The 26274-nt window shown below is 35.1% G+C and overlaps 1 protein-coding gene across 1 annotated transcript in view; it reads left to right on the top strand.

The window, feature by feature from the left end:
* The window catches only part of LOC139136616 (zinc finger matrin-type protein 3-like), a 99417-nt gene that overhangs the window by 33576 nt on the left and 39567 nt on the right, over positions 1-26274 (top strand). Inside the window, exon 2 of the mRNA XM_070704388.1 lies at positions 13240-13828. Within this exon, the coding sequence (XP_070560489.1) occupies positions 13240-13828 (589 nt within the window). The remainder of the gene's footprint in view (positions 1-13239; positions 13829-26274) is intronic.

Raw genomic sequence — 26274 nt, 5'->3', positions numbered from 1 at the left:
TAATGCAGCCCTACACTGCGAGATGCTTTTGATCACAGCATGGAAATGCGTACCCTAAGGAAAGAAGAAATAAAAATTCCAGCAAACCAGCACAATGTGGAAGTGTATCCTAGGGCTACTCATTGGCACTGCTACATTCTTTATTATGTGACCACAAAAGATAAAATTTGATGAGTCAGTTCTGGGTTTTATGGACAATTTTTATTGCTCAGGCATGTCATTATCTTATGTACATGAGTTCTGATACTATCAAATACAGAAACACACTGTAGAGGCATCCAGGGATTTCGAGTCATCATCTGTTAATGATCAGATCTGCACACAATGTAATATATCCATCAACATCATATCTACCGTAGTCTGATGTTAGGCTACGCACCATTTCCCACCTATTTCCATGCTAAAAGTACTGTACAATAATAATATTGCACATCTGCCCCTCTCTCTTCATGGCTATTCAACAAGCCCAGCGTCTTCCTTTGCACTGCTACCAGATGTGTAGTAGTTTTGCTGAAAATTTAGCGCAAAGGAATGCTGTTGCGTGACAGAGTAGGTTGTTGTATACAATCATTGTACACGTTACTTACAGTGTGTCTATATTGTATATGCACTTGAAAGCAAATTTCAGGTTCACCAAAGTGTGTCTAATATGAAATTTCACTCACCCAAATGATAATTAGTCTCATTCACTATACAGAACAAAAAATTCAACAAAATAGTGATGTTTGGGAAACTGATTATGCCTGTATGTTTTTTCTGTTCAGGCAAGCTCCGGAGAGATGTAAACCTTCCCATTAAAAGGACTGATTGCTAAGGCCATTTGGCTATGGTAATTTAATGGAAAATCAATTGCCTTGCTCCAAGCAATCTGTCTTCTTAGGTCATTAGCAACACCTGATAATAGAGCAGTCACATACACTAGCCAAGTAAATGTTGGCAGATAACCAACCAAGTGATTCCATGTGTTCCTCAGTTTTTTGAACTAATCTAGTGCCAGAATTCTTTGCCAATTGCTCAGCATGGACTATTTAAGTTTGGATAAAGAATCATGAAGTACTCTGACTACAACCGTGTTTTGTCCATAACTCATTTATACATAAATAAATACAAAAATACATTTCATGGAAATTTTTTCACATTATACTGGTAAATATTGGTATAGAACTCTAATCCTCAGCACATGTTTATATCATAATCAATGGTGCTTTAATTTGAACAGAAGATTAATTCAATAGTACTTAGTAGCCAGATGCACGTGTGAATCCAAATAAAATGCTGAGTTCAGTTTCCATATAAGTGTTCATGTTATTACTCTGAAAATTTCACCACTATCTTTTAAGGCTTAAAGGGATAAAACTCACTCTTTTTCACTCTGTTGTGATATTAAGAAAACATAGAGTACGATACTTGCATAAAGTCACTCAGTAAAGAAAAAGATGATGACAGTACAAAACTGCAAAAGTGTCTGAAATTACCCCTTCGGTCAATGTAAACAGATGATTTCATTTGTGACCAGTGGATAAAATAGATTTTTCAATTTCTTATTTGCTTTGTATACATGTACATGACAAATAACCATTGCCACAATGTAAGGGAAAGCTGTTGTCCTTTTCTCAAAAAAAGGCACTACACTTACTATTAAAGCTTGCTAGTCTAGGACCTCTCCATACACCTTATTTATGGTATACGCTATGCTCCGATTGAAACCTACTGTACATATAGCATACATTATAGCCAAGTGAGGTACTTGCATGATGCCCAAACTTAATGTAACAGTGTATGTTCAGCCATGCATGGTGAGAATGGTGCGCCAGCTTCATTTTCTGGTACAGACTGTAAAATGTTTCACTGAATGTTTAATCTTGTCTTGCTAAAACGTTAGTAAAACCAGAGTTGAGGTTGTGCACAGTGGACCAGCATTTGAAGAATTCAATAAACACAAACTACCTTTCACATCTTACAAAATTCATGAAAAAAGCTAAAAAAGAGCCACTTTGTTCCTTTAAGTAAATCTGGAAATTGCTGTAATAAATGGTTAAAAAATAGAATTGACAGATTAAGGATGGAACTTCTCTCTTCAATATAAAAAGCATTTGCATGGATTTCCTAGATCTTCATTCACATTCAAATAAATCATTATATATGCAGAAAAATACTCACGGCATTTCCTCATACTAGTGGGAATACAAAATGAATTTTACATGTAACAAAGAACACTTTAGTGTGTACTTCTGATGTTTCCCTGGGGTATGAACCACTTAACCAGCTTTTATCCTTCCCAGACATAATTGACAAAGGTGTGGTTTTCAACTGCATACAGTGCAAGCAACACGTTATACATGATGCATCTATCCATGTTCAACACTGGCCACCCTCTGACTGTTCTTTACTCAGAGAGCAAACTTGAATAAATGTTTGATCAAATATCCTGTCCAGGTTCAAATACCTTTCCTTTACATTGGATGTCATAACCATTTCAGTATTACAATCTACAAAGTGTTTTCCATTAAATAGTAATTATCGTTGCTAGCTGTATTTTAATAATTGAAAGATGCGACATTTCATTTGATGAAGAAAAGATGAATTTTTAAATAAATTATTTCATATGACAGCATTGATTATCCATAGCAAACTAAATATGCTTAGCTGTTGAATATACGGATAGTCTTCAATCGGATTCGAACCCACAACATACGGCATCAGTCGCCTAGCTGAGAGGCCACAGACAGAACCACTCGGCTAAATCTCCACTCCCAAAAAAGAGTGGTTCATAGCCGGCTAAGTGTGTTACATTTTTCTGACTGAGACCGCTCAACACGTTGTAGAGTTCATGAAGCACTCACGCACGCATGCTCACATAATACATTGCACATACATCGCACATACACACTTTATCGAAGCGAAGAAACGAATTTCATCGCTTTAACTGGGCGAACGATAACCTCGGGAACAATTCTGTCCACCAGCAGTGTTACCAACCCAGGGTAGAAAATACGGATAGTCTTCAATCGGATTCGAACCCACAACATACGGCATCAGTCAGTCGCCTAGCTGAGAGGCCACCAGACAGAATATTTCATTCAGTACTTAGTACCATCATTTGTCCAAATTCTGAATGTAATGAGGTTGACTTCTACATGTTAGTCCTCCAGCAATTGATAACAACCATGTCGAAACTTGGAGTAAATATTACACTTTGTTGACAAAAATACCTCTCCTAAAAATATTTCACAAAGTATTTATAGTGTTGTATTGTTTTATATTAAGTTAAGAAATGTTTAATTTTTTGCAATGTAAAAACAGTGTATGGGATACATGTAACCATGCTAATCAATAGAATATATTTCAGATATTTACAAGTACTAGGGAAATTGAAAGTTTATAGCTTTATAATAGAGGAAAGAAACCTACATAGATCATGCAATAGTTTTAGCTACAAGAACTAAATTAGTGCCAAAATGCCAACATTTAAAAGTCAAAAATTGGAGCTATTCTCTGTGTTAAATCGCTAAGAACTAAATAAATTGAATTTTTGATTTCTATTGAAAACAGGAAACCTTAAGATTCCCCAAAGGTTGTCAATACTGAAAGAACTTTACAATATCATTTGAAGTTAGAAACGGGAAGATATAGATGTAGATTTACCAGCATTCAGATTGAAATCTATCATTATGGTATATTGCTTTATAGAGGGGTATATCTTTGACATACCATTGTCTCTTCTGTTATGATATATGATATCTATAGTATATTGTGATATTATGAAGTGTACGTTTTCATATAACACTCACAGTTAACTCAGTAATTTCCTGGATCAACATTAGACAAGCCACAAGGTAACGCTACTAGAGGATTTCCCTGTAGACAGGCTTAGTTTATAATTTCCCAAAGGGATAAGCTGACATATACTATACAGATATTACTTCTTGATGAAAGGAAAGCATTGCTTTGTAAAGAACTCGGAGTCAAAGGAGGTGATTAACTCCCAGCTTATGTTTTCCTGCTGCACAGTGGTTAAATACACTTCATGTACATCACTATGCTGCGTGTTTCTGCTTTTCTTTATAAGAAAACATCTTTATGGTCAGAAATTCATCGTCTGTTTAATTCACAAAAGTGCTGTAGACAGTACTGTGCCAGTCAGTTAGCAGGGTCATAAATGATTTTATGGATTATGACACTCCATCATCGTAAAATAACAGCCGCAAGGTGTAATATTCAATACTTTATTTGCAACCCTGAAAAATTTCCTGCAATACTAATCAAGGTAAACTAACACTTAAAGCAGATGTTGAATAGTGACACTGTTGGAAACTGTAAGGCTTATAAATATTCATTTTGAGAATGCTAGAATATTTGTAGCTGATTACATTTCTGTCATGTCATCAAAGTCATCCTATGTAAACTTTATTTTCCTATTTTCCTAGCTTTATATCCATACTGTGTAGTGATGTTATTTCATTAAAGTCTCCTTGATGAGTGTTTGCATCTATAATATTTGCAGTGTCTATTTGGACAGAAAGTCAAGAAATTATATGAAAGAATCTTACACATACCGGTACATCAAAAACTGTTTGTTTTTGGAAATAGAATGATCCTTCTGAATGCTTATCAGATTACATTGAGCTTGTCAAAAATAATAATGTAGAAACATTCCATACATTACGATGTAACTCATCTGTGTAGATTTATGAAAAATAATGGGAAATGATACCAAGTGAGTTATTTCTTTCTCCTGAACTATGATATTTATGAAATGAAATTATGAAATGACATTTGCAACTTGAAGTGTTTTATCAAAAAGAATGTTGCCAGTTCCTACTGTATGGTAAGAAATCTACTCAGACTATTCGACAAAATTTTCAAGTTGAATGAATTATTATTAGTTTGCCGTCTTGATTCATCAAAGCCATCCAAAGTGAATACTATTAGCATATGGTTTGATGATGTAGAGGGGAGATAAATCCATCAAATGAAGTGATATTAGTAGCAACACTGTACTGGCAAACTGGGACTGGGTTTCTTTCATGAGGTTTTAGATCAGTAAGATTGCATTAGAGTGCAGCATGAAGGCTTATGACTTATTTTGGACTTGGTGAGATTTAAAATCTTTTTGGAAGGGGACGTTGAAAATCAGAACCTATTTTATGTTCATTGAGCTGTTAGTGTTATTGTGGTTAAACCCTCATTTGCAAGTACTGCATATACATCATGTGTATGGCAATATCAACTGCACTTTGTCACTTGTCAATGTATTAGTCTATTACCAGGTTTTCACAACATATATGTACCAGTATGTACATGTATGTCCAAATTTACCATCCAACAGAGGTTACTGTCCGAGTGTCGTAGACCCTTAGTGTCTAGGACACAATACTAAATAAAACATATGATATACGAGGATATAAATCCTGGTACTTCATGACAGATCTTATTGAACCTTTTACGTCAAATTTTACAAGCAAAGTTGGAAAAAATAGTTCTTCACAATGTCCTGTTCGTACACTTCATTTCAAGAGCAATTGCATGCTGACTGAGTACATTTACACAGCCAGGGTATTTGCAGAGCATATAGAAAAAGCCTTTGAAAGGAAAGTAGTTGTTCAGCAGAATTGTTTCACATAATAAATTCATCATTTTGGACTGGTCTTTGTAACACTGGGAATAGATGATCATGAGATATGTATTATATTTGAAAAAATAATGAGATTGTGTGTCTTTGGTGTTTGCATTAACAGTTGAGGTCAAAGGTCAAGTACAACCCCTACCTGGCCATCCCCACCCCACCCCACCCTACCCCCAAAGTTATTCAACTGCATGTCACTGTTAAATCGCAAGCTTCATCATGTGCACTGATACCAAACTTCACTCTACAATTAAACTCAACAGGTTACAGAGACACAAGTTTACCGATATAATAATGGCACAGGGACCGTATCTATTGGTTTGCATATTATTACTAGCATAATTAAAGGGAGGCTTAACTCTGCTCAAAGGTTGCCAGGGACCCCTACAACTGATTTAACCGCTGTATCTAGGGTACGTTGGCGACTGATGAAAGTTAAAACATGTTTGTTAACAATTAATATCATAAAATTTAAATGTTGCAGCTATGGTGACATGATGCATGCATCTAGATATCATGCATGAAATACATTGTTTGTAAACAAGAAAGTCGTACATGTGCAGTTCCGACGACTGCCTCCCTTTAAAGTACAGCATTGTTGTATTGGTCAGACAGTTTTCTTTTGGTCAAAGCTTAACCTACCCAGACGTCAAACTGTTTTATACAGGATATTAATATCAATATTTTGAAGGCCGCCTTCATTTAAACACGATTGCCAAGTATATTAATAAGATTCATGGCCTTAGTATTTCCTGAAATGTAAAAACAACTGTGGAATATTTTAATCAATCTTGTCAGGAAACTTGGCTATCAGTTATTCTCAAATTAACTCTCAAGATATCAGTCTCTTCACAGCCACTTTCAAATTAATAAAACTGTTTCCTCTTTGAGAGCCATGTAATTTAAATTTAAATGTAGTTAGGGAATTGTCAGTTGTCCTGGGAATGAAATCACATGCTTCCGACAGCTGACACTTTTGAATACTGTAAACATTCACACACAGACAGTGGAAGAGCTGATGCTATCGCAGTGTTTATCAGTTTAAGCCATCCACATCTTATTGATGCTGATGCATGTTGGTATCTCTCCCACATGCATTCATGCTTCTTTGAACTGCCTTTGATCATAGTTTTGTGCCACAGATCCTCAATATGGCTGTTTTTTCAGCCACAACAGTGTCTGGGGTATCCACAATCAGGGTGGCTCTGTCAGCTAGGACACTGTGTGGTGAAATACTGCGCATAACAGACAGTGTACTGATCTGATCATGGTGGACTTCAACTATTTGGTTATTACAGAATCCACTCATGACAAATCCGTAAAGTATTGGCACATGAATGCAATTCATACTAGGCATACTCCTGCTCAAATAATCATGAAACCAGATGTTCCTTACGTTCTTTGAAGCAGTGTTTTTGAGCCCAGAGGATACCAATCATACTGTGGCCAACTTATGAATCTTAATTTCATCAGTAAGGGATGGACCATTAGATCTTGGGAGGGGGATGGTCAAAAACAGAAAAAAAAATTTTCAGAGCAGAAAGTTAGGAAAAAAAAATCTTCAGACTAGTTTGCAAAATAAAAAAATAAATAAATAAGGATTCAAATGCGTAGAAAAAATTTCTGCAAAAGTCTTTAAAATCTTGAATTTTTTTAGATTGTACCGACAGGAACCAGCTTTCTGTATTTTAGTACATGCTCCTGCACATTTTAAATTTTATTGTATACAATGTTTAGAGTGACTGTATCCCTTATACTAGAAGTTGTGATCATCTTATCCTTTCAGGACTTTTGTATTCTGATCACTTGAAAATTATAAAATTATAGAGCCTGTTTTCTACGGGTACTTGTTTCTTGTGTACAAACCAAGCAGGTACACTAGGTAAAACATTGAAACTATGGTATGGCATTTTCAATTCTTTTTTCTCAAAAAACAGCCTTAAAAACAACTGTAACACATTTTTTAACATTCAACAATACACTACATAGAATGCCATCTATCCAACTAATCCCAACACAAAAACACACAAAAGGGTTGGACTTTGAAGGTTTCTCTATAGCAAATACTGAAAAAAATCTGCATGACTAATCGTTTGTCTGTAGCAAATGCCGAATGACAATTATCTTAAGAATTTTTCCACCACAAAAAAAAGCATGATTTAAGCAAATCTTAAGGGACTTATGTAGCAAATTTCAAAGAAATTGGACAAGCCCTTTCAGAGAATACAGATTTTTTGACCATAAATGGCATAAATTGCCCTAAAAAGACTAATATTGAAATTTCACTACATTTATACACATCCAATCAATTTGGACATGCTGCTACAGAGAAATAGATGTTTTGATCAAAAAAGGGCAAAAATTGCCCTAAAAACACAAATATGCAAAGTTCACTATATTTTGCAAATAGCTTCTCAGCTTGTCAAAATTAATCGTAAATCATGAGATATGCATGATGTTTGGTGGGGTGAATGTAGGCATTTCACCACACAGTAGAAAGGGAAGCCAGGAAACCCAAACAGTCAATTTTCAAAAATATAGGAAGCTACATGTACTGAGGAGCAAGAAGACCATGTTTCAGAGGAAGATGTGTAATTGAAAAAAATACTCCCCAAGTGCCACCAAATAACACATTTGAATCTTTATTTTCAAAAGCTCCAACAGCAGGAGGGGGGACACCCCCTTCCTGACCTCCCCCACGGCTGCTTGCACGGCGCTTGTGGTGCTTTGCACCACATCTTCGCCCTCTTGTAAAAAAATCCTACGGAGAATACTGTCATCATACAGGGAGGGAAACCCACTGCCGACATTGTCTTTTTTCTGATTGTCTCATTTATATGAATCATCTGTTCAGAATTGTTTACAGAACCAGGAGTGACACATGTACTGTCATTGTTGTGCAAAGATCAGTCTCTGATTCCACCACTTCTTCATTTCCTTCTGTTCCAGTATTAGGCAGTATTGTTGGACATTCAGTGCGCAAGATGATCTGCAACCATTTCGCAAAATCTATCAGCAATATAAATCACTTAGCCACACTGTATGTATGTTGGGGTTACAGCACACAATCTTATTTGTGCTAGTGATATGGATGTACATTGTATCCTCAGACAGCGTCGAACTTTAAAAAAATTATAAATCTGAAAATTTACTCAGAAAAAAAAAATAGCACAGCTTTTCTCATTTGGAAAAACATTTTTTAGAAATTAACAATGATAAAAAAATTTCACAATTACATTGTGACCACACCCCTCCCAAGATCTAATGGTCCGTCCGTAAGTGAAATTGCATGTGAGAGCCTACTAGTGTGTGCTTTTTAATAAAAGAAGTTCAATCATAATTTACCAGTACAAAACTAGATTAGGAAAATGTCTCCAAACTCTGATGAGTTCCTGATAAAATTCTGTAGCAATATTACATTAAGAAAGCATGAATGCATGCATGCACACATTCATGCATTTACCTCAATGAAATATTAACCAAGGGATTAATAGCACCAATGAAATTAACAGTGGTTTTGGTTCAACTCCATTCTGTAGAAAGTGAGAAAAAAGTACAACAACATCAGCAGAAACATTTATGATAAATTATCATATGTTGTCCCTGGGAATGTATTCAGTGTACTGTGGGAGCGTACGTGCATGATGGTGTTGGTAAGATTTCAATATTTTCATGAAATACAGGAAAGGTACCCCACATAGGCAACCAACAACAACAACAACAACAACAACAACAATAATGATATTAACATACTGTTAGAGTATTGTATTAAAATCATAATCTAAATGATAGTGGATTGCATTGCCACAGAAATGTCTGGCACAAGGTATTTTAGGGGAACACATGGGGTCTATTTTTACATAATGTATGTCACCCATTTCCATGGCAACACATTTCAGTTGGAAATTCCAGTAGTAGTTTTCCTAAAATTTCATTACAGCAGATACTGTACATGTAATATTGCTGCAAAAATTGCAGACATTGGTAATAACTTAAGGTAATAGACAGACGATACATGTATGATTCTCTTGCCAGTTGTCATAGTAATTGATAATTATACAGTAATATTGATAATAATCATCTTGATAAAGTATATTAATTTTTGTAGGTATGTGTCCATTAGTGAAGTCATGCTACAGGTATTTTCTAATCATATAATATTACTACCTCTATGGTTATTGAACCTTGTTCAAGATATCTCAATCCCTGAGCATACAACCAAAACAGTACTTCAACTAATCTAGGTTGCCACAGGGTACAAGGAACGGTACACATGGTGCAGTCACTGTTCTGGCTAAAGTGCCACTTCTTTTCAATATTTCACAAATCAAATAAAGTGAACTGGCTCTCATCTGACATCCTTTGACAGTCTCTCTATTCATGTTGCACCGTATGCAAAGTGTAGATTTGATTTTATTCTGCTGACCAAGAATTTGCTGTTTCATAAGCTGTCAAATCTCTGCTGTAGCGAAATTGCTCATCTAATACCTGTGGTATTGATGTAGCGTAACTTCCGCACTTCAAAAAATGTGTACGTGTATGAATGCTACTGTGTGACAGTATTTGCAAAAAAAATGTAAACATTGACAACTAAAACCCAACCATCATGTTTCAGCAACAGAATACATGTAACATGAAGAATTTTTCACATGGAACTAAAATCATGAAGACTCTGTCAATGATACAGAAAACCTGGCACTATGGCCTGGGAACATGTGTTCACAAACCAAGTGGACCGTGTCTTACTCTTACAGCATTATTTAATATCATAAACCATGATTGTAATCTGCATAGTTAAGGTGATTTGTGTCTGTGGGATCAATGCAAAGGAACAAATTTCAAAAGTACAGTGAGTGTCGTTTACCTTCAGATTATGAATTTCTGCAAGATTAATTGAAGGTAGAGCGCGCCTTGGGGACAGATATTTGGACATTCAAATTTCTACAATTCTCTTCTGATCTACCACTTTCACCGGCTTAGTTTTTCGAAAATCCAGAATTTAAATTTTCCCAGTAGAGTTAACACAGGGATGGTGGCCATTTTGAATTTCAAATATTGCAAAATGTTGGATGATTTGTGTCTCTTGTTCCAAAATTTGCATGGTGACACCCAGTTTCTATTGTTGATTTGGTTGAAAGTTTCATTAAGGAAAGTTTGAGCAAAAGTGAAGTCTTTCACTTTGAGGCGCATAATACTGTAATATGTAAATTTACAGCATTTTACAGGTCAAAATCAACATAAGCTTACACTATCTGTATCATTATGTTGTACTAGTACCCGGTATACCATTTGAATCAAACAGTGAATACATGTACCAATGTATCGCACCGGTCTTTTGTACACTTTATGTGTTCTGTGAATTACATTTTACAGTTTTTGAATGGTATATATTTTGATGATTATCATTAAAATACATTATAAACAAATATTTAGGTGTATCCGAATTCTCTGCAGAGTGGTAACTTCACTGTAATGCTTTGCAGCAATGTCTGATTTGAATTCTTCAACATACTCTGGAGATGATTAACAAAAGCACTCATGTTCAAATCACAGAAAAATATTACTCCTGCTGGTACCCTACAGTGCAGACTGGCAGTGTTATTTATTCAATAAATTAGTTGGTACATTTGTCCTATCTCACTTTGGAAATCTCCCCAGTGGAAAGATAATAAAAGTAATCAATGTCTTGGATATGTTAATAATCTATCATGAATACGTTCTTCAAAGATGAGTATCATCAGTGAACTTTCCATTATCCTATTCAAAGCAAACTCCAGACTGTAATCATTCTAGCAGGGAAAGTTCAGTCGTAAATCCTTACAACGCAATTACTCATTCAGAACATGACCCAACAGCCGTACTTATTTCCAGAACCTCAACCATTGAAGTTTTACGGTTGAGTTTAGTATACTTTCTGCAGCAGCCTTTAGCAACAAAAATTCCCGCATGCCTCATACAGTGATCAGTAGCAAATATGACGTCAGTCTTTATTGCATGTGTAAAGCGTATAAGGATTTTAAGTACTGTCCCCAGTGAACAACATCAGCAGCTGGCTGGATTTAGTGAAAATAAACCAGAGATTCACATTGCTCATTTGATGGTTTCCCACACTGATCAAATCATTTCTTGGTGTACATGTATAATATGTGTATCAATGTATACAATATATTCAAGCAATGAACAACCTCCCTCCCCCCCATTTATAGTGATACCATGAGATATTGACTAGTTCATGATATAAAATTATATGCACAAGCTTGCAAAGTAAGCATACCATATATGGATTGAACTTGTCAAGAAGAACAGGTATATCCATCACTTAGTGGTTTATCATACATGTAGCAGACCACATTAAAATTTTGGCATGAAACATTTAAAAAGTGATTTTCTGAAACTGAAAGGTCAAACAAAGTTTGCATGTTATAGAATGGTTACAATTGACAGATATTCCGCACAGCTGATATATGTTTCTGTGCATGCTCACCAGTGAATGTTAAACCCAAGTGCTGCAGACAATATCAAAAATAACCAAAAATTTATATGTGCCATCGTGAAAAATTGATATTGTAACAATACTATTGTAATTTCCTCATTAATTTTGCTAGATAAATCCATAATTTCTTTCTTAACATCCTCCTCAAATTTATTGACCAAGGTTTCACATTGTAGGATATTAATTCATTTTCAGGGCCACATAAATGGCTTCTAACTGTGGTACAACAGTATATCACAAAATGTAGCAAAGTTGTTTTCATTTCTTATCCAATGAGACAGCTGTACTTTCCCAATCAATATGCTAGGATAAATGTTCATCAGAACTGTATAATGCAGACAAAACATCATCTTGATAGTGAACACATGTAAACTTTACTTATTTCGACAGCTAAACCATCATCCTTTACAAGTGTGTATGTGTCATTGTGATGTGCCTTGCCATTGAATGAAATATTTCAATTTATTATATTACTGATAATGTAATGTGTCTTGAAGAATTAATAATTAAATGATAAGTATGTGATACAGTAGACGGATGTACTGGTATGAGGTAGTAGTCAGTGTTGGGCCAACTGAATTAATTGACAAATGTCATGGAAATTCTACAAATGCATCAATATTTGTCCAAATTAATGCTGAACATGTTCAATATGTACATCTCCAGTTGGAGAGGAATTAATGGGTTGAGATGGTAAGATAAGAGTGAACTGAACAGAAGTGAGTAGTTGTGAATATAAAGGCTGTACAATTTCACCCACAGATTTATATAGAACACAACCACTGATATCATCTGGTCCCAGGTGTCTGTCTTTTAATAGTGTGTATCAATACTAGTTGATAATTATGTTCATAATAGCTTCCACTGGTCTACTATGCATTTAGCACATTTAAAGACCGAGCACAGTTTTAGGTTTGGAATCTGACTGTTATTATACTGAATTCATAATCCAGAGTTGGATTACAGGTATGTACTTTAATGTGAACATTGAAAAACTGGTTGAGGGAATAGGTTTACTGTAAGTCACATCGAGGATAATTTACACTGAGTGTTTCATGTTTGTTTCGATCATCAGTAGTTTGCACAGGACTTAAACTCATATCTTTTTTTCATTTTACAGTTGTGCAAAGTCCACGAGGGAAAAAGCGAAAAGCAGATGATATGAACGGCAATATAGGGAAATGTGATGCCAATGTTGCACTACAGGTACCTACTGCCACAGTGTTGACATTACCAGCTGATCTGATGCAACCTCTCTACTGTAAATTGTGTTCAGTAAGTTTAAACTCACCTCAGCAAGCCCAGGCACACTACCAAGGGAAAAGCCATGCTAAAAAAGTAAGGCAGTATCTACAGAAACAGGGACAAGTCATTCTACAGGTTCATCTACAGTCCCAGCAAAAGCAGGAAAACAGCCCTGAAGCATCACCTGCTGAAGAGAACAACACCTCTCTGCATCAAAACGGTGTAAACAAACAACAAGAAATGGCAGAAACAGAGCCTGTTTCTCCGTCATCAAACAACAACACTACTAATAGTGTGATGCACACTAAACTTGCCAGTTCAGACGACTTTTGTAAAATCTGTGGTGTTTCCTTCAATTCACCGACACAAGCACAGTCACACTACCAAGGCAAGAACCATGCCAAGAAACAAAAGAGTTTACAAGCTCCTGCCAATAACACAACTGAGGAGTCAACAGTACCAAAGTAAGCATATATGTAGTACTAGTGCCGTGCACTACAAATTTTTATGGTTTTCTCGTTTACACATACACACACACACACACACACACACACACACACACACACACACACACACACACACACACACACTCACACACACTGAACTAAATTTCCCAACCCACATTTTAATCAGGTACCCAATCCACTTTTACTGAAAACTGACGCCATCAAAGTATTAGGACTTCAATGGCCTTGTCAACCATCACGTAACACAGGTAGGGTTCAGGATTGGACAGGCTTAGATACATTGAACATATATAGCTGAAATTAGAGTGGGGTTCAGACCATGTACTTAAAGCGTACACCAATCCATATACCTGCTACTTTACATATCACTCAGTGCTCATACTTACTGCACATTACCCTGATACAAATTCAGGGAAAATAGATGGCAAAGGTACTGTATATCAGACACTGTGCAGGTGTGTAAATGGTTTGGAGGGGATTTTCCCTAACTTTGATTTCAAGTCAAGCTAGATTTTTCGATAATTTTGGCTCAAAGGCCAAAAGGTTTTAACTAATTGGATGTTGATTCAGTAGACTGAATTTCCATCATGCTGATTTGGTTTTGTGTCAAGGTGGCTGCAAAATGTATCACACATCATGACGTAGGTTTGTACCATATGTAAATATATTAACTGTGTTCAAATGGATTAAGAAACAGGTTAATGCTTTTATAGCCAGTGTTAAGTGGACTAGATTTTCTTGTCAAGGAATCTCATTACTGCTAATGATCTCCCAAGTAAACATGACTTGAATATGCTGAAAGATCTATGAGCAGTAACTTTTGATGAATTTATCGATACTTTCTTTCTGCTTGTGAAATACAATACTTGTTGTGCTCTCAAATCATGTTGAAATATCTTACAATCAACTTGTCAACACAGCCTGTGTACCGTATGTGTGTAACTTCCAATGTGATTGTTGTCCAGTCTAGAATTCATTTGTCAACACATTGTACAGTTCATATTGTACAGAGTGTAAATATGTTTGCAAGTCTTATACCTCAGGAAGAAGATGAAAAATGTACTTCTGTTTTCTTGAACAAAAATAATGAAAAAATGTTCTCGATCAAAAATCATGAAAAACATCCTACAGTAACTGGGTTTTTTTTAAAAGATAATGAAAAATGTACTACTGTTTTCTTGAATTCAACAAAAATTATGAAAGTATTGTTAAAGTTGCAACTGTGATCCCCTTATTTGTAAAATGATGATGCGCTGTTTGACATTACAGCTGTTGTCCCTTTAATCATTGAATATGTTCAAAGATGCACCTTTAAACTCTTGATTTAGGTGAGAATTTGTTCATTTTCACTCAAAGAGGATACAAAAGTAGCTGAAAATATGAAGTATTATCATCAAACATGGTCACTGTCCATAACTTGAAAGTAAGATTCATAACACCATATAAGGATTCAAGCAGAGTAAATGCACAAACTGTTATTAGTGTCTGAGATAAACAATCAAACCAACATTGGAAACTAATGATACGCTCCTATTTTGTCCTGAAAGTACTATTTTCATTCTACATATCGATAAATACTGGTAATGCAAATAGCCAGAAGTATTTTCTCTGTACCATCTTTTCAGCTGTATCTTTACTGCATCCCATAATTCCCTAGTATGCATGACATCAATAATTCACACTTTCTTGTCACAAGTCATAACAGGAACATATTTTAAATAGTTTTGACATATGTGCATATATACTAATAAATGTTAGAGATGTTAGATAGCAGTTGTATGATACAACATTACGGTAGGTATCTTTATTACTTTCAGTACAAGGATAATAACATTGCCTTACATGATACATTTACAAGCACAATTTATCAGCTCTCATGGATGATCTGTGTACCTCTGACCATAACTCAACCAATCTGAACAAACATGTCCGTGTCCTTAGTGATATACAGTGTTGATGCAGGTGCAAGTCCACAAAGTGAGACAATATCAATAAAAGGAAAAAAGAAACAAAGAAATGAGAACATTTTATTGATAACTGTAATCCTGGACATAGGAATGTCCTAGATGGCAAATATCCTACATCAGATGAGTTTGCATTGTACAAAAGTGAAAGATGACCGGAACCAAGCAAGTATTTTTAGAAGCTTTTCCTGTAGTTTGTCAAAGCTGCAGTTAGCTCATTAGCATACAGTTGTCGTAAATGCTGGAAAGTTTTGTGTGCTCAATCTGTAAAGTTGGGTTTACAAAGTAGATCCTTTAAAACTGTACATAATGACGGTGAAGTTAAGGCTGGATCAATTATTATACTGTCTAGCAAATCAACACAGCAGTCCACGGGCAGTACAGGCAATTGAATTCTGCCATTATTTTTGGCAACAGTTTATTAATTTACATTCTTGCACAACACTACTACATACCTTATATGCAGTTAGCTTATTACCATATATGTGTCCTAAATGCTACAAAGCATGTTAATATGTATCTTAATGCACTGTATGTACCGGTATGTTGGTGGTATGAGGTATGGTTTTCTTTCATTCTTTCAGCATATTGCAAAGTTCTACCAAACAGATCTGAATTTTCAAATTTACACATTTAATAAAAGTAATGCCAGAAGATAACAACCTTTTCCTTCTAAAAAGAGAATCTTTATCTGTACACACCAATACTTGAAATGATCTATCACTGATTTCAAAATTTCAAGTGAAAAAAAAAATTTTTGATGGTTGAGGCTCTGTCTTTTGTTTGATAACATTGCAGCAGATATTTACCGATAGTTTGATAGTACTTCAGCAGATGTTTACAGATATTTTAAACCACAAGTGTTACCGTTGATCGAAACGTAACTTACGTATGTTTTCAAGTCACGTGTTGCTGTTGTTGTGTATTTTGTCTATTGCCTGAAATTTAACTGAAGAATATTGATTGCATATTACTACCTACATGAGTATGTCTAATTTACAAAATTTTGATCAAATCAATTTAAAGTCAGTCAGAATGATGCTTTGAAGAACAAAATACTATACTTGTTGAAAAGAAATCAACTTACACCTTTGGTGTTGTTACAGCCATGGGTCTGCTTTAGAATACAAAATGAATGCTTTAATACTAGCCAATTGCATAGCACAAATCACTGGCAAATTGAAAGGTTGAGTTTTTCATCTCAACCACTTACTCCCCAGTTTAATTCATTCCACTTCTGAGTCAAAAGCTAATTGATTCAAATGAAACCCAGTCTAAATAGCAAAGGGGAAAAGTTTATTGAGGACTTTATTGCGATGATATTGGAATGAATTTTATCAACACAACAGTTTCCTTAGAGGCAGACAGCATGCAATGCAAGTTATTGTACCATATGTGCACCAATAGACTGTACCAGTACAGGTATATCTTTAGAATATGTCATCTTTATCGTTATCATTATCTTTTGATATGCAGTATGGGGTGTCAGTAATGTGAAACTGCAAATATAGCATCCAGCATTTGAGAGATACTTTGATTTGGCATAACAGAGATTAGGAAACAATTGAAAAGACTTTGTGTGTGACTGTCAACACTTGATACTTCGTTGGCATTCACACTTCATAATATTGACTGAAATGTGTACCTGCAGATAAGTCTAGCAGTACGGACAGCATAGAACTGGAAAAACTGAGAGAACCCAACGGACATCAGAAAGCGGTTTTTTCATGATTTACATTTAACTCACACAGGAATTGCTGCGGCATTTACATAGCCACAGATGTCAGATGCATAGATGTCAAATAAGCAGTGCATTGAATCGTGTGAGAATGAGGTCCCTGTTTGACTCACCAAGGATATTGATTAAGTCTGTAAACTGCTTTAGCAGCATTGACTAGAATCTGTCCTTGCTAATGGTATATCCTGGCATGAGTCAATTCAATGAACATAAAAAACTCACTCAATGATGCTTTATCTTGTCAGATTGAATATGTACCATCTGACTGAATTCTCTAGAATATTCCATTTCTCAATAGGAGCTGTCACGCCTGCTGTCTTTTCAGCAGTGTAGATAAAACCCTATTTGAGAATTTCCCATATAGCAATACTTTGAACATATATGCAAAGTAAGGTTCCAAGTGCTAGCTATATATGTTCTATTTATTAAACTGATATGCTGAAGCTTTTCCTTCATCATTAGCTGCCAGTGAATTTCTTTCATCATTTACAGGTGCACTCTGGGAACAAGTGGCTTTTCATCCAACCATTCTTTGTTCAAACATCATTTGGCAGAGTGTAGAGATACTGCTGTCACTTTTTAACATTGCCGTTCCTTGCAAACTCCTCTCTGTACTGCCGTGAGGCATAGCTACCGTAGTGTCTTCAACCACACTGTACAGAAACTTTCCAGCTTTCTTTAACACCTGTACAGGCACTTGCTGATTTTGATTAAATATCTGAATCAGATGATATAGCTTTATAATGACATATTTCACAATGTATAATGAATTGATCAGGATTTATTGCACTGCATCAGCTGTGAGCAAAGTCAGCTAATATGTACTGTGCTGCCCAGACCCTTCCTTGACATTTCTAAGTATTTTCAGCTGCCAAAGTGTTAGTTAAAAGAAAGAGCATCATTGAATAGAAGTAGGAAACAATACTCATTGGGAAGTTCTTTGTAGTTGTATCTATTATCTTTTGTATACACTAACTGTTGTATATACTATCTAGACCAGAGAAGTACCCAGTGAAAAACCGAGCATGAAACTGAATAGCAGCACAATTGTGTGTTACTGAAGTTTAAATTGATCTATACAGTAGCCATGGAAATGATATACTTTAATTTAGCACTCTGAGTTGCTTAGTTGCCATTATAACACATGATTTTGACATAAGATCAGAGACAGAAAATTGATAAACAGATTTCTGTGATAACTGCCATCCTACTGGCGGTTACTATGATAACAATATGATTATACAACATATCATTGCATTTAGTGTATGTTATGATATTGATTTAGAGTTAATAACCTTTCATTCCCTCCTGGTATGGAGGCTGAACTTTGCCTGTTATTAATGTTAATTATATCATACCAGTATATTGATGGCGCAAATGCAGCCATCTGATTGGTCAAAACATGAAAAGGACTGTTGTATATTCACGATCTACCATGGTTGACATACACGCAAGCTTTTGGCAAAAGCAAAAATCCTTTTTTTGACTCTCCTATCAGAATTTCAATATACTGCTATGATATAAAGGCAATAATCACACCTAGCAACAGTATACCACTCGATTTTGACCAGTTCACTTCATATGCACTCGCTATTGCTCGTGCAGATATGTCGTGAACTGGTCAAAATCTCATGGTATACCATCGCTGGGTGTGCTTTTTAACATTGTGAAGTGTGGTAGTAAAGTCAGAAAACTCTTTGCCATCCCCCAGCATTGGAAACAAATTGTATATTATGCTAAATTGCTAATGAGCTGCGTGTGACAAAGTGACTGCTGATGATACAATTATGTTTACATAACAGTGTTAAAATGTGTGGTGATATCAAGTGGAGTCTGATTGCAAAATAATTAAACTGTTTATTTTACTTAATTAACCAATTTATCTAATTGACCATGTGTCATTGTTTGGGTTGAGGTGTAATGAGAGGTTTCTTCTTCTATAAATAAAACTCAATTTGTGTATCAACATAGGTGTCAATGGGGCATGAAAATTGTCACTCCATCAGTTTTTAGACAAATACAAATCTTCTAAACGATGTCATAAGCAAACTTTTATGACGCTATCTCCTGATTAATTTTTATTGCTTGTCAAGTGAAATCCTCTCTCAGTAGGCATTATCTGTGATAGATGTTTTGTGTCAAAGAGAAATGGGTCAGGCATAATTCCAAGGGATGATTTTTATGTCTGTATTAAATTTATTGCATCATCAGCATGTAGACTGTTATCAGGGGAATATACTAAAACAGCATATTCAAGTCATTGGAAAGTTCATGACAAAAATCACACTCTGTAGATTATTCTTCATTAATTTATGACATTGATATATGCTAATGAGTAAAGTGTCACTGGCAAGTTTGTATTCATCAAGACAACCAGGCAGACTATATCCTCAACGTGTATTGATATTGAAATTAATGTTCTTCCTAATTTGAATATTATACACCCTTGCTGAAAATGATCTATATAAATAATAAATTTATCATGCAGCTTTTTTTCATTTGTCTAAACACAATCAATCATGGGTGTCATTAAGAATTGATTTCATTTTTAAAAGAAATTGGAATTCCAAGGATATTAAATTTCAATATTTTATATCAGCCTTCAAAAGTGTAAAATTAAAGTTGTGTTCCGTTGTCGAAGGATTCAGATAATATTATAATATAGAGTATAAATATTTCATGAAGATATCATTGCAGGCGTGATTAAATGCTATCTGTTATCCAAAGGAAATTGTGACTTCCTTGAGTTTCTAGCTGTACTCACCAGCATTGTGATGGTATTGTCACTGTAACCTGAATAATCAATTACTTTTGATACAATTCATCCCAACCATCAAATACAAGGATGTGGATTGCAGTGGACTATGCATGTTTATCTACTCCAACAGAATAATAGGATACCCACAAAATTGTTATCAGGTTTAGATATACCAGTAGCAATAAATGACACAAATAAAGCTTGCAAAAACGTAGTCAGTCCTTGGCTGATGTAAATTTACCTCTGTCAGGTATGGTCAAAGCAAAACTAGCAAGGCTGACTATTGTGTTCAACAAACAAATATATTCTCTTCCATTCCTTCATTGAAAGTAGATGGTAGAATTGATTGAGCTATTGGAAACACTGTCACCTCATTTAGGCACTTGAAAGTGAGCAATTTCAGTTTGAATGCCGCAGTTGGCGGAAAAGCTCCATCCTAATTGAGTTACTTTGCAGGTAAATTTAATTTTCCCTCCGTAATTCACGGTAAATGGAGGCCTTCTTTCTTGAATCTCATTTGAGCGGCCTTCAAGTGTTTTGTAGGAATACCAATCCAATGTATCAATATCTCAGCTGTTTGTCATGTTGTGCTTGTATCTCCAAGCAAATATTCCATTTACAACTCCCATTAGTTGTAGACAAACCAGCTCACTGAAAACATGGAAAATTGAATGCCCAATACGTGAATTCCAAGTTCAGTAGGATTACAAAGAAATCCCTCTGCAAATAGTCGTCTCAAGACCCATAATAGATAGCCTGCAAAAATTCCAATATTTGGAGTGCTCAGTGTTAATTAAAATTCCTTTGAAACTCAACCCTGGCAGTGATCTCTGGTTTATCATGAAAGAATGTTTTGTAAATTAAAATACATCCTTCATTGACCTGTTCCCAGTAGTTAGCTTATTATAGAAAGGTCTACTATACAGTAGTCACATCATGAATAGGTCTTTCCACCTCCAGAAACTCCCCAGTGAATGTGTAGATCTCCGGCTTTGCTTTAAAAAAAGAATAGGATTATACCATGTGTTTGGTGGTATTAAAAAAGGTTGAACCATGCTTCATTAAGATTAAATAAAGTCCAGAAGAGAATGAAATTCAGAATGAGGCCATCAAGCATGCAAGGATCAGGTGCAGTTTTAACAGTCAATTACAACCAACCTAATGAGCTGGCAGATCAAACAATGTATTACGTAATATCTGTCCAGTGTTGATATAGATCAATGATGCATAATGAATAGTCTTGTCAGATTGGTTTTCTAATTTCTTGATAATTCATTGCATTCATGCATACTTAAATGGTATATCCTTTAAATTTATGAATTGATACCAAATTGATACCGTACTGGTACTTAGTCTGATACTCTGATCTCAGATGCCATATTTTGCTGGAAATCGTATACCATATATTGGAAGGCTGTGGTCAAAACTCATAATAATCTAGAGTGTACATACTAATACTTTGAATGCCAGATGCTGCGGATGAGGCAGCATTTTGTGGTGGCATGAACCAGAGATATTTTTCAAATGTAAAGTAAAACTGATTACTCTGACGTTGATGATGCCATGCATCATTTGCAGCATTATTTGAAATAATTGTCCTTCTCACAACATCTGCTCTTGGAAGCAAGAGTTCACAGATATAGGTCACATTAAATTTGACATTATAATGCACGGAGACATTAATGCATGGAGAAGGATGACCTTCTGTTTGCCAAATGTAAAAGTTTGAGATAAAATTGATAATTTACCTATCCTTGAATGGAGACACTGAAATTGAATAATAGATTAGATTTGGAAAATTGGTCTCACCATTCAATATCTGAACACTGTCTTTGTAGTGAAAAATGCAGCATCCATATTATGGAAAAACTGAGTTATAAAATGTTGAAGGTGGATGAAAATGGAAATGAAATTTGGCATAAATAGTAGACATGCATATTAAATTATCCAAATGGTCTTCACTGTCATTTTAAAAAATCAACAAACAGTAGAGAATACTTAGAATTCAGTTTTTAATTACCATTTCTAAATCAATATTAGTCCTAATGGAAAATGATAGGGAGGTCATGGTTCAAAGATGTGAACCATGCTACCGGCAGTTTTGCATCAATACCAATGCAAGCAATACTTTGAGACTTAAGTATACACATCCTAGTTTATCTGCCATTAACAAATTTAGCTCCTGTGTTATTTTGAGTTGACATACCAAGTTAAGTATAAATAGACAAATCCTGGACTGCAAGTCTGACGTTGACAGAGACATATTCTAGTTGACACCGTGAACTGTTACCAGAAATAGAACAGTTGTATATAAAGCTATGAAGAGTGATGGCATGACCCACTTTTTGAAACAGTCAATCAATTCCCACTTCTAAACATCAATTGTATGAACACTTTTTCTAAAAATTACACTCTGACATGTAAAGCGCTGCCAGTCAAATCAATACTTCTATTCCTCAGTTATTGTATCAGGTCCATTTTCTTCATAGTCAGCGTGCTCTCTCATCAACTTTAATTGAATTCATAAAGTATAGGTACCGGTAGTCATTTGCAACAAAGACCAGCCATCGCCAGCAAATAACTCAGCATTCTGCCCTGTCTGAATGTTTCCTTTTCGTGACTCTGAACAACAAGTTCAAGTGGCCAAAAGCCATTATGGATGATATGGCTGCATATGCCAGCACTTGACCGGTGTGAAGTGGTGATTTAGTTGTCCTTGTAGATTGCAGTCACTGAATTAAACTGTCAGAATGATGCCAGATAACAAATCTTCAATGGACTTACACTCCTTTAATCAAGTGAATTGAGTCACAACAATACTCAGTACTGTCTGAAGACCCTACTTGATCAAATCTTAGACTTACCTTCTAATCTTATGGACTGAAATTACATCCACAATCTGCATACTTAGTGGATAAGTTGAAGATTAAGATAGAATGAAAAACATTAAGGATTTTCACTGAAGAATTTGTTTTTCAAAGCTGAAACATCAAGGAAGAAAGATCATATACGTGGAAAAGAGAGATTCTTTTTATAAGTACGCAATAAATAGTATGTGTATGGTTTTACAGAATTCATAAAACACAACCTGTATTTTGTCTCTGACTCATTCATTGCTGAATGTAATTATTTTGAAGGAGTTGAACTCAGTATTGAATCTAAGCATCAAGTAATCTATAGTAAATGGAATGTAGGAAATTATTCCTTCCTGATTTTAAAGTAGTATGCGCCTCAAAAGTAAACGCCTTAAACTTTCACTCAAATTTTCCTCAAGGAATCTTTCAACCATAACTTTCAAAATCAAGAATAAGAATCAGGGTTTACTGTGAAAACTTTGGTACAAGAGAAACAAATGACCCGAAATTTACCGATATTTGAATTTCAAAATGGCCGCCAACCTTGTGTTTAATTAAACTCTGTGGAGAAAAAGAAAATTTTCGATTTTCAAAAAACTAAGATGATAAAAGTTTTTCTTACTCAAAGAGCTTTAAAATGAACCCCCACAAGAGGTAGATCAGAAAAGAATTGTAAAAGTTTGAGAGTCAAAATACCGGTATCTGTCCCTGAGGTGCAATTCTACCTTTAACAGTATTATAGCTATTTCAGCAACTGACATCAACACATACTGATGGACGTTTTAGACATTCTTTTTATCCAACATGCCACATCACAATCTTACTTTCACATCATTTATCAGTGTTCATTTGAAAGTTTTCCACCTGCAACCTTTAGCCAAGCTAGAGTGCCAGGTCATGGCTGACTATTGACTTTTCACACATCTAATACTTGATGGCACCATTAGAAAATGCAGAGTAACTATTAATAACATCTGGGAAAACTGAGGCAGTGTACGGTAACTATTAATAACATTTTGGCAAAACTAGAGGTGGATATTATTCCATCAGTTGGGTCAGTTTATAAACAGCACAATGTTTTCCGGAAAAATCTATCTGTCCAGAACTGTCCAGTTGGGTATCCTGCTGTTCCAGACTCAATATTTATGCATTTTTCATAAACATTGCCTTGCCAGCTGAGAATAATACAAGAATTTTTTTCATATCCATGGACCTGGACAAATTTGAAATGTGTACAAACAATGTTTGAATGGGTATTTTGTAAAAACAAATGTTTTGTATACATAACAATTTGATAAACGATGAGATGCTATACTTGTAAGCATTGAATTCTAGAAATAGGTTTCAGAGCCAGCATAGGTAATTTGCAAAATGTAATTACCAGTAAAGTGTAGAATCACTCTAACAGTATAAACATACCGGTATCAGATCAGTATGTAAATTGCCAAAATAAAATTATGAATGTTTTAACCTCATTGTGAAGACTTTTTGAACTTTGCCGCTGAAAATGAGATTCACAGCTCTGTGTTAGCAAAAGTAAAATAATAGATTGTCTACAAAACTTGACTTGGAATGGAATAGATCAGCGTCTTGGAATTACTATTCACAAACATGATTCTTTAACAGATACAGATGTTCATGGTGTGATCAGTTTGTTATCTGCCATACGGTAGATAACTGTCTGTGATGTAAAGTTGCAAGGACACCATGCATTGTGAATGCATACTGGTACTTGTCTTTTCATACACTTCATATGTAAGTCACTTTATGGTTACATTTCAAAAAAAATTTCCATCAGGTTAGAACAGATGGCCATGGAGATGAAGTGTAGGCATAAGGGAAAAGAGTGAGACAGTTTACAGTGTACTGGTATGATGCAATGACACACAATTTGCAAGGTGGTACTTCGGTTAGCAACAAACACTGTCAGACTTTGAATGTTTGAAAATACTTACTACTATACAAACAGTATCTGTTGCCATTGATAGCTTACCTGTCTCTTTCATACCAAAAGTGACCAAAATTTGTTTCCATGGAAACTTTAATATCTCTGCTGATTCTAGTTTGAAACATTGATTACAAAATCTGTTTATTGAGATAATTCTGTTCATATTAACTAATATTTACCTTATGTTATCATAATGTATACAGCATATTTTTCCCTGACACAGATGTGCTGGCAATATCAGTGATATCTTATTTTAGAAGGTAATATGCCTAACAATATGGTTAAACACTTCTGTTGCTGCAGATTATTCCATAACAGTTGTCCTTCTGCCTGTAGAGTCTTTCCATGATAATCTACAATTTGCAGTTGCTAAGATTGATGAAATTCGCTCCATATGTTACATATTGATTTTGTGTATTTAGTATTTGCTTTAATATTATCTATAATATGGTGACAATTTTTTTCAGTTTCTGTAATTTTTCTTTTTCAATGTTGGACTTCAGCAGACATTTGTGACACACCATCAGCTGTCAACTTGGACAATTGTGTCAGCATTTTTTTAATGTGAAGCAGACACTGACCCATATCTGAAGATAGTAAATACACTGTGACTTTCAACTCACTTTTCCCCCAGGAAGCCTTGACATATGCTGCAATCTACATGACTTGCAAGAAAGAGTAGACAACATACAAATCACTGATCATTAAAGTGAGTCTTGTCATGTACATGTCAGTTTATCATAATTGTCATTTATTTTACATGACAACAGGTTTGTATCCCAGAATTAAGGCAAAGCTAAATCTCCTACAACAACAACAACAACAGCTACAATAATTCTAATAATAATGTTTCTTTGAATGTAGTAGGCAAATCTATATATTAGATAGCTGCATCATAATTTCTTGTTGTTTTTCTGGAATATGTTCAGAAATCTAGAAGAAAAAGATGACAAACAAAAGCCTAGTTTTTGAATTCATTAATGATGAAAGTGCTCCCATTTTTAGCTACTATAGACTATAGTCTATAGAAGCTATTGGGATGGGTATCCGTCCGGCGTCTGGCGTCAGTCTGTATGTATGTATGTATGTATGTATGTATGTATGTATGTCCGTTTGTGAGGCGTCCCTCCACTCAAATATCTTGAGAACCACTGTACTTACTGATTTGATATTTGTTGTG

The sequence above is a fragment of the Ptychodera flava genome, chromosome 7 (genome assembly GCF_041260155.1).
Source record: "Ptychodera flava strain L36383 chromosome 7, AS_Pfla_20210202, whole genome shotgun sequence".
Classification (NCBI taxonomy): Eukaryota; Metazoa; Hemichordata; class Enteropneusta; family Ptychoderidae; genus Ptychodera; species Ptychodera flava.
The sequence above is the reverse complement of the archived record's forward strand: the minus strand, read 5'-3'. Positions and strand labels throughout refer to the sequence as shown.